Here is a 10,700-nt window from a genome sequence, read left to right as displayed (position 1 = left end):
CTTAGTCCGAGTAATTTTTGTGATTATAAACTGTGAACATTTAGTAGATCTGTAAAACCATACACACTACACGTTCCAGGATGTTCTACTATTAATACAGTTTTATGTGTAGTAGTGTATGGGCAGCTTATTCCTGTATTATAATTATTTGTTTAAATCTTACCTACTTTAAATGAAGAGATCCCTGGTCTCTTTGAATTGTCTGTTTTTGAAATATTACTGTTATTCGCCCTTACTACTTTAGCTTTTTATTTTTTGTGAAGCCTTGCGACGACTTTATGCGTGAAAGTCGATGTAGATCCAATACCAGCTATCAATTTGTCATGCTCTACCATCTGATCACGACGATTGGCTTGAAACCGCTCTATTAATTTTTATTGTAGTTTTACTTACAACTATTTTGTTTATTATTACGAAAAAAATCATGTAGTTTAGCACTGTATACTTTTCGCCTTCAAATCGCGATGAAATGGAATTTTTTTACATCAAAATTGAACTTTTTTGACTAATCTTCTATTGTCTATCTTCTACTATGATCAAGGTCCAGAAGTAAAGAAGCAAGACGTATGGTATGTGACTGCACTTTATCCAAAGAAGAAATGACGAGAGGGGAAAAAGGCTGCGGCGATGACTGCTTGAATCGTCTATTGATGATTGAATGGTAAGTCAAATTTATTTCAATTACTGTTTTTAAATAATCATTTTTACTATTATCCTAACCAAAATACTAGTCTTGAAGAAAGTATTACAACTTATTGGTTTCCCAGTCAATTATTCTTCAACTCCAATAAAATTGATGGATTTATAAATTATTGAATAATTTCAAAACGTATGCTGTATGCTTTTCCGTTAGAAGATTTTCAAATCAAAAGGCATTCACTTTAGGTAGTTTTCTTTCAATTTAGATTGTAAGAATCTAAGTAATTTCCACTTATATGTTATTGTATCTTCATTACTCTCAATTGTGTAGAATTTTATCAAGTCCAATATGTTATCGATTCATACAGGCGTTGCGTATTTTGGAACTTCGTCTTTCAATAATTGCTCTCAGACCAGTCACTAACATACAATTTATATACCATTTTCGACAACAGTAAAAACCCTTAACATTAGTGCCAGTTCATTTGACTCATCGACAATGGTTTTTGTTGCTATAATATAGTCTGTAATATAAAAAGTTATTTTACCCTAGCCTTGGTGTGAACTGTGAATTTTAATACATTTACTTATTTTTAACTAGAAGATTGTAACCTATCATTAAAAATTAGTACTTCATTAAGTTGGAAACTCTATTCCTGCAGTAACTAACGGCACTACTTTCATGATCATGTTTCATAATTAATCTGTGTATCTTTCTATGATGCTCGTTTTTCATAAATGTTTGATTATCAATTATAATACTAGACTGTCTTTCATAATTTACTCAGCCTACATTTTTTTCCGAATCACATCAGTTTTATTTAATATTCCATTTAATATTTGAATATAATTTTTGTTTATAGTTTCTGAATAAATTCAACAAACAATTCATGTATTGCTAGTATTATTTCAAAAACATAGAAACAAAGAAATAGATCTAATTCCATTATCAATCTGAACCACTCTAGGTTTAACTCATTGTTTTTTCTAGCGGATCTCGCTGTGTATTAGGAGACAATTGCTTGAATAAACGCTTCCAGAATTTTGAGTATGCAGACGTTGAAGTTATTGCAACAGAACAGAAAGGTTTGGGATTGCGTGCAGTGGAAGACATTCCTGAGTAAGTTCATTACAAGATATTTCCAATTTAATTATTGAATAGCAAATGCAGAACTTAATGATTCGTGTCTCCTCTAATAATTGTAGCTGTTTTGATGCTGTAAGCTAGATGTCTGCTTTCCTTGTCGATAATTCATTTAGTTTTGTTGGTTTAGAAAATAAATTTCAGCTAAGTGTGAACCAATGCTACAAGGAATTCATTTTATATACGATACGAAAGATTTATTTCAGTACCTCTTAAATTTGAAATAATAACCTTTTAAAGATCTTTCAATCGAGATCCATGGTGGATGACCTGAATATTGCTGGTTTGCATCTGTACAGTTACTCCTAAAAGCCAAAATCAAAAGTTTCTGACAATATGGCAACGATGCGGAGTTAGAGCTTTCTGCTTGTTCTAATAACATATAAGGATAACAAATCAATGTTAACCAGATGCTGGTTTTGAACATAGTTTGGTTTTGACAAATTAAATTATCTCTATTTAGTTTTGAAAATGCTGACCTACTATTGATTTTTCCAGAGATACGTTTCTTCTTGAATATGTTGGTGAAGTTCTTGACCCAAAGGAATTCAGGAAAAGAGCCAAAGAATATGCTAAAGACAAAAACAGACACTATTATTTTATGGCTTTGAAATATGACGCCATAATTGATGCAACGCAAAAAGGAAACATATCCAGATTTATTAATCATGGGTGTGATCCTAATGCGGAAACTCAAAAGGTTGGTCAATCTTTGATACTTATATTCAGTAAGTAGTGCTTTGTGTTTTGATAGATAATACAATAGATTAGTCATAGTATATTAAGTACATAGTATATAATTATTGTATAATACCAAAACAATAGATTAGTCATTAGTTTAAATAACTTGAAAAACAATTGAGAGTGGCCAATAATTCATTACCTTCAAATATTTAGTTAACTTTGTTTAAAATACAATTATTATTGATATTAAGTTTTGCTTTCGTGGATATACTTGTATTATAAGAAAATAGTCACACTCACTATAAAATTATCCCAGCTCTTGTCGAAGCTTTATTAATTGAATTGTTGGATCACTTTCTCATAATAATTATTTTCTAGGTCAAATAGTATTGAGGAAAAATTTTGACATATGAATGTGAAGAAGTAATAAGAGATAAAGATGTCATATTTGATTAGAAAATACTATGTGGAATCGTGTAGGACGAGATAAAATCACTGTTTTATAAATATGATTTGACTTTAAATGCCATTGATTGACAATTTTTTTATTCAATTATACACAAAACACAATTCATTAAAATGATTGGGGAAGGACCAACAGGCACAGCCCAACACTGTTCCTTCCCCAAATTTTGATTCATACACTAAGTCCAAAAAGTAGGTTGTTTCTTTCACTTTTTGAATTTGTGTTCAATTTTCAGTTCGAACACTTGAAAACGAGAATTTTGAAATTAGATTATAAGCAATTCCAAAATGTGTGACAAGTTATTAGAATATTATTATTTTACAATAAGCCTATTCAATTTATCAAAGATAGCTGGTTTCCGTTGAACATTGAAGAATGATATAATTAATGCTTATCGTGTAAGTATTTCTCTGTGATGATCGAATGGTTGATTTTTCAATGTTATTTGAATCTACTTTTTACTCAATTCAAAACATTTCTGTCTAATTATAGTGGACTGTCAATGGAGAGCTAAGAATAGGATTTTTCAGTACGCGAGCCATCAAAAAAGGAGAAGAAATAACATTCGATTATCGGCTACAACGCTATGGGTAAGACTCGTTTGTATAGCCTATATCCAATATTAATTTTCCATTTATAATTGAAATGCCATTGAAATTCATATTAAAGTTTAATCCCCAATTATTAGAACTATTTTGGGCGAAAAAATTAATAAATATAGAAGATAGATTCTTCTAATAATAATTTTACAAGTGATTTTTTATGTTTAATTACCAGTGGACTAGTACCTAAATGTGCTGCTTCTTATCAAATTATTCTATTTGTGGATATTTATATTGTTACAAAAGTTTCAATATGAATTCAAAAAGTAATTTCACTTTTTCAAAATTTGAGGTTAACGACTATTCAGAGTATTGGATCAAACCATCGTCATTAATTTTCATTTTGTAAAATTTTCTCAGTTATAACTTTTAATTGTTTATAAGATTGTAATAAATTATTTAAATTAAAAATATTTTATGTTTATTTTAGGAAAGAAGCTCAGCGCTGTTACTGCCAGAGTGCTTCTTGTCGAGGATGGATTGGAGAAGAACCGGAGAGAGAGGGAAGATGGTCGGAGAGCAGTGGGCGCAAAGAAAGGAAGGAGAAGAAAAAGAAGAGGGATCGTGATCTTATCAATGATATTGATGTAAGATGTCTCATCCAAAAATACTAATTATTGTCAGTTATAAGATTCCTTGAAATGAATTGAATCTTTATCACTCTGTGCTCACATATTTACTATCAGAGCTTTTTTATTAATCGCAGAAATGATTTTAGATTGAATAAAACCATTATATTCATTTATCATGGAAAATTTTGAAGAACTTGAGTGCTATTGGGATTGGGATGTTTCTCGATACCGAATCTAACTTACTGAATCGAAAATTAAACATATTATGTACAATGAACTTATCTTCATTTTAACCTATGACTTGATTTTCTGAAGCTAATTGGCATCTGAATGGAATACTATTTTGATTTACACATTTCATGGCTTGTGGGTATTAGACAAAAATAATCTCATTACAAAACCGAAGTGTTATCTTTTTTGAAAATCGGAACAATAGATTCAAATAGAGAAGTGTATAATAATATAATTGAGTGTATCACCGTAGTAGCCATGCACCCACAATTTATTGAGAAAATTTTTTAGAGCAAGCAAATACAATTTTCAGAAAAGAACACCAGGCTATTATGTTTCTATGATTTGCCAAAAATCTGATTCTTATAAATGAATTATTCAATTGATAGTATCTTCGAATTTATGTTTTACTAATGAGGCATGTCACGTGACTCGTTGATGGTAATTTATGTTTTTTTTGTTTGTAGCTTGTAGACGAGGTTGACAAGCTGCTTTCATCTGGTTTGAAGAATCGAGCTCATACTTTGACTCTCTGCCGGGTGATGATTCGCATCGAAGAGCCGGAGCTACGCAGTAAGCTACTGCGCCTCCTCCGCCATGGCGACACAGCTTGCCAGCGCCTCTTCCTCGACTACCACGGACTCGGCCTCATCTGGAGCTGGATGATGGATTCCGACTTGACCTTGAACAAAGAGGTGTGTATGAAAACCATCATCATCACTATTAATAGAAAAATCCTAATACAAGTATGTCATCACTACCAATCAAATATTCCTATTACAAGTATTGTCATTCATTCAATAGAATTATATTGTGATTGAATAGCCAAAGTAATTAAACTAGATGGCGACGATGAAGATTTGAACAATTTGAAAACCGTTCAAGATTTCAACCACATGTTGAATATTCCACCGCTCCTGTCGCCTGCATGCGAATCGCAGTAGCTTTAGCCTTTTAAATAATATCAATATCAAAATAAATAATGACATGAATGAGTAATTAATTATTCATCTAATTGACAACAAATCAAGATTTCAAATTATATTGAATTATTCCAAGTTGTTGAACTGTATTTTTGTCAAGATGAAAAATGAATTGATTTGAAGCAATTTGTGATTAAGCTTCAAATCAAATAATTGTTAATTAGAAAACTAATTACACATACATCTAGTAATTGATTGATTGAGCTTTACTTATATGCAGATTACAATATACACTGGCTTATACACTTATATAAAGAGTGTTTCAGAAGTAGTGTCGAACATTTCATGGTTTTGTTCCTGGATGTTAGGAGACTACAAATGTCGTATTTTAAGTGTCCAAAACTCAGCGGTTGCATGCATGACAACTTTTCACAATTTAAACATCAATATTACATTTTTTTAGTTCAATTATATTCAAGATGAAGCTTTGAAACTCGGTATGGCTCCATATGGCCATCCAGCTGATTTTATAATGTTTTTCAGATGATCTTTTTTGTTCAAGATCATGCATGCTGTACGAAAAATTAATTTCTCTGTTATTCTCTGATCAATCTTAATAAATCAATAAATCCTTAAAATCTTGATAAAATTCGCTAACTTTTTGTCGCTTGTAAATTTTCTGTAAAGTGAACGGTTTTCGTGAAATTTGCAATCAAAATTTCAGAATGGCCGCCATTTTGAAAATTTACATCGAAAGGTGTGTTTATTTTATTTTTTAAAGTTGAGTCTTTATAGCATAAATATTCATGCCAAATTTCAGATCAATACAACATTTCGTTCTTGAAAATGTCTAAGTGAAGAAAACAAAATGACAGCTACATATTATAAGGATAACCGCTGAGTTTTGGACACTTCAAATACGTCATTTGTAGTCTCCTATCATCCAGGAACAATATCCTAAAATGTTTGACACTAGCCTACTTCTGAAACACTCTGTATAATAGCTTACAATACAGCAAAGTTTTAGATGAATTTAAATAATATAAACTTGAGTAATAATTATTGAACTGTACAATGGTATATGTGAAGAAGCTATACGATAATATTGTTTTGCATCTACATAAATTGGCGGAGCTTTGAACAGATGAATGTCCATTCTTTGGAAAGAATACTCAGAATATCCTTCCCAGTAACTCTAGCAAGAGTGAGAAGTCAACTACTCACTAACTAACTTTACTTTACTTAGTAAAGTAAACTAGTAAACTTAGTAAAGTAAACTTTTACTTTACTTTACTTTACTTTACTGAGTAACTTCACTTTAGCTGATACACCTAGTGAAAGAATTTCTTTATTTCAATTGTTTATATAACTAACTTTACTTTACTTAGTAAAGTAAACTAGTAAACTTAGTAAAGTAAACTTTTACTTTACTTTACTTTACTGAGTAACTTCACTTTAGCTGATACACCTAGTGAAAGAATTTCTTTATTTCAATTGTTTATATAAAAAATACTTGATTCTGAAGGTATAATTTTTTTCTTTGATATATTTTCTATCTTCCCTCACGTAAAACGTTTTCAACCATTCTTTTTTCCTTATCGTCTGCAATTCGAGGCTCCTTTTGTGGTAAATATGTTGAAATAGTATGTTTAGTCAGCATGTTTGTTTGCCAAGCTGACTAACGCTTTGTAACTTCGGTAGGTAGCAGTTTTTAGTATCTCAATCTTACACTTTGAGTCATTTTGTTACTATCATGAACTGTAAACTATTCTTTAGGCCTCTGCAGACGGGGGAAGAAGTTTTCAGATATTTTTCACTCTTATTGGAATAGGCGAATAATTGAAGAATTTTGGACTAAGAAAAACAATAATTTTGAAAAAGGAGTTGTGAGCCCTTAGCAGCCTCAACTTGTTGTTGGCTGTTCTCCTCGTTCTCACATTGAATCACTTTCATACATCTGTTTATTATCACACTTCCTTTAAAACGATGATTATATATTAATAGATGTAATTATATTACAAACAATTGCTAAACTGAAAAATTTTAAAAGAATGTTCAGATCCTCTAACTTCTTTCGTTACACGGTTTATTAACTTTTTCAATATTATTACTATTAGAAGTTATAGATGAGTTAGAAATCAAGCCCCAATAGTCTACACCACATAATTTTACTTGGAAACGACTTTTCTTGAATATTAGAACAATTCACTCAGAAAAAACACAACTTATTTCATAGCTCCATCTACAGCATTTATGTATTCCTTATCAGACATCCATTTTAGGCACAACACACCGGCTGGCTTGATCATATTTTTTGCAACCATAATTGTTGCCTTGTGCATGGCCAATTTAGTGATCATCAATTATTGTGAACGCCATTACTGTCTTAATCTACTGTCTCCGTCTGCAGGGGTCTTTTACCTCAACTTTTCCCTAGTTCAATTTAATTGATTGGCAACCAAGTACTTTGATAGTTTTCTAATCATAGGATTTATCAGTGTGAAGGTTTTCAGTTAATGTAATGAATGTATTGTACTTATTCAGATATTGGAAACGCTGGCCAAGCTGCCGATACCAAACAAAACAATGCTACAAGAAAGCAAAGTTCTTGGTATTGTTGAAAGGTGGGCTTCCCCGAATGAAAGAAGCCATCTTGAACTATTAGTCAAACGCCGAAAAGAAAGGTAAGAAAATTTACATGATATACTAAATTCGCATTTCAAATTTCATTGATAATTTAGTTTATAGGTATAGGTTCTTACTACTTTTTATTCTTCTTTGGAAGATATACTTGAAGAATATCATACTTCTGATATTATTGGTTGATCTGGTTTCTACTGATGTAGTTCAAAGGTTAGTTCCAGTAAAATTCTATTTTCCAGTTCAGTCAGATTCCTATGAAAATAAATTTTCATATTTATGATTGTTGAAGACCCCATCAATAATTTAATGAACTCAGTCTTTGGATCTTGATTCATCAATCTCTAATGGTTATTCAAAAATTAATCTTGTTCTTACGCTGTCCATCATCAATGGTAAAATTGCAGATAACATTTTTTCACTATAAAAATGGTAAAAATTTTAATATCTGAAGTAACTAAATGGTGGTACTAATTATGCAAATCCTAAAATTATCAAGTAGGAAATTTATGCATGTCTAGTAAGTGATAAAATAATTTTACATTTTATTTAATTTAAGAAAACATTCGTGTGCGATTTTATTGATGAATGGTACATATGCTCTTACAATAAAGTTATAATACATTTTGTAACTTGATAAGCTAAATGGTGGTATACTATGCAAATCCAATAATTTTACATGCGTCTGATAAATCATGTTAAAACTTTTTAATGGTGGCTTACTAAGCATATCCAGACATTCTAAAATAGATCAATTATACATTACTTACTATTCTCTGGAAATGAACGTTATAAAGAAATGCATGCACATTAAATCTTGGGGCTGTTCAACGCTTATTGATTGGCTCTGAAATATCTGTATTTAAATTTCCACGCTAATCCTGCAATACTCAACTTGAGGAATCTATTGTGAATTAATGTAACTTCGCCTACCTCTTTCAAGCGCCTGAATAATTATGTTTGGCCATCGAACCGTATTCTTCTGTTGTTTCCAATTTGCCTCATGCCTCATTTGCCTCATTTGTTGTTGATTGCCTCATGCATATTCTGTCGCACACGATGTGTGGATTAACTAGGAACTTGAAATTAAATCCTAGTGAAATCTCATAAGGTAGATTTCTGCAATTTGAATGATTGAAGTCGCTTTACTGGCTTGAATTCAGTTTTGCTTGATTCTTGGGCACATCAAGTTATTGTCAATAAGAAAATACCCAATGTTTTTGTTTGCCAAGGTGACATAAGACATCAACTAATCAACTCAGTTTTTGTAAATGCTCCGAATTTCCTATGCCCTGAACTAATTTTCTTGTACTTGATAATATATATTAGTCTATTAGATCCCTTTGACGTTATCGTTGTCTTGACCGGGGCTCAAACCATCACAATATTATTTCCAAGGGTAGAATTACCGAGGGAATATCGATAAGATGAATCGCACGGCGTTCATACAGCAAGCGATAAATCAGCACTAAAGGAATGTGGAGGGGAACAATGAGTCATCATTTCTGAATTCTGAACAGGACTCTGACTTCAGTCATAAGTATGAGCTCAACTCAGCATTCGTTGAATGAGGAGCATGGATGTTATTTATATATGATGTTGACTGTTTATGATGAACCTCGAAAAATCGCAAGCAATTTATTTCCGACAGCAAACAGCACTCTATGTCATTTTTCCTGTTCTTAGGACCTGAAAATCACGCCTGTATGAACCATTTAAATCGCCTCCCTTTACAATTCAAATATTTGTCGGCGTATCGTGCGGGTATTATCGCCAGGTAGAAATTTCCTGGGAAATATCGTCCCAGTGTGAACCCCGCCTTAGACTTCTTCCTATTCCATCCACTATTCATTGCTACATTTCCTCATCCCCGCCTTAGACTTCTTCCTATTCCATCCACTATTCATTGCTACATTTCCTCATCCCCGCCTTAGACTTCTTCCTATTCCATCCACTATTCATTGCTACATTTCCTCATCCCCGCCTTAGACTTCTTCCTATTCCATCCACTATTCATTGCTACATTTCCTCATCCCCGCCTTAGACTTCTTCCTATTCCATCCACTATTCATTGCTACATTTCCTCATCCCCGCCTTAGACTTCTTCCTATTCCATCCACTATTCATTGCTACATTTCCTCATCTAGCTCACAAGCTACGTTTCTAAGCAGAGATTATCCTAATTATCATTATTCCTATATTGAGTTGACTTTATTCGTGGTGTTCTTTCACATTGTTACTTCAATACAGACGAACATGGTACTCTTTAAAACTTTATTCGAACAAAAGCGCTGTTTATCAGAAACAGAATTGGCTGAATGAGTACTAGACTTGTGCGTGAATAATGGAGGGGTTGATGATACTTTATCATGAAGATGAATGTGTCTGCTTGTTTCGGTTTTATTCTGAACCTGTTAGCCCACTCTTTCCAATATCATCCAATACTTGTTTGATGCAGCATTCTTTTCAGAGTATTGTGAATTCCAAGACTAACTCTACAAGGTCTAACTCGCATAGTCTGCCTTTACTAATATTCTCCAGCTTTGAATTAGAGTACAGATTGAATGATTGGCCCACTACATTCAATTGAATAGGTTTACTTTATCCTTGTCGATATGGTCCTTTCTACAGTTTAGCCTGAGATAATTGTGAGCTGTCACTTTGATTTGCTTCCAGCAAACATCACCCTGTTCCCATTCATTGTTTCATTCGCTCTTGAAGTTATTAATTTGCATTATGAAACCAGTTCTAGATTTGTGATTGAGAATATTCTCTGGACTAATCGTTGATAATATGCGG

At 32.2% G+C, this 10,700-nt stretch overlaps 1 protein-coding gene across 2 annotated transcripts in view; it reads left to right on the top strand.

The window, feature by feature from the left end:
• LOC111044513 (histone-lysine N-methyltransferase SETD2) overlaps positions 1 to 10,700 on the top strand; it is a 33,758-nt gene that overhangs the window by 5,290 nt on the left and 17,768 nt on the right. For both annotated transcript variants that reach the window (XM_039424618.1, XM_039424617.1), the window contains exons 3-9: positions 542 to 661; positions 1,631 to 1,759; positions 2,282 to 2,483; positions 3,426 to 3,523; positions 3,966 to 4,122; positions 4,806 to 5,033; positions 7,806 to 7,945. In XM_039424618.1, coding sequence (XP_039280552.1) covers positions 542 to 661; positions 1,631 to 1,759; positions 2,282 to 2,483; positions 3,426 to 3,523; positions 3,966 to 4,122; positions 4,806 to 5,033; positions 7,806 to 7,945 — 1,074 coding nt within the window. The remainder of the gene's footprint in view (positions 1 to 541; positions 662 to 1,630; positions 1,760 to 2,281; positions 2,484 to 3,425; positions 3,524 to 3,965; positions 4,123 to 4,805; positions 5,034 to 7,805; positions 7,946 to 10,700) is intronic.

Source organism: Nilaparvata lugens, chromosome 3, assembly GCF_014356525.2.
Source record: "Nilaparvata lugens isolate BPH chromosome 3, ASM1435652v1, whole genome shotgun sequence".
NCBI lineage: Eukaryota > Metazoa > Arthropoda > Insecta > Hemiptera > Delphacidae > Nilaparvata > Nilaparvata lugens.
The sequence above is the reverse complement of the archived record's forward strand: the minus strand, read 5'-3'. Positions and strand labels throughout refer to the sequence as shown.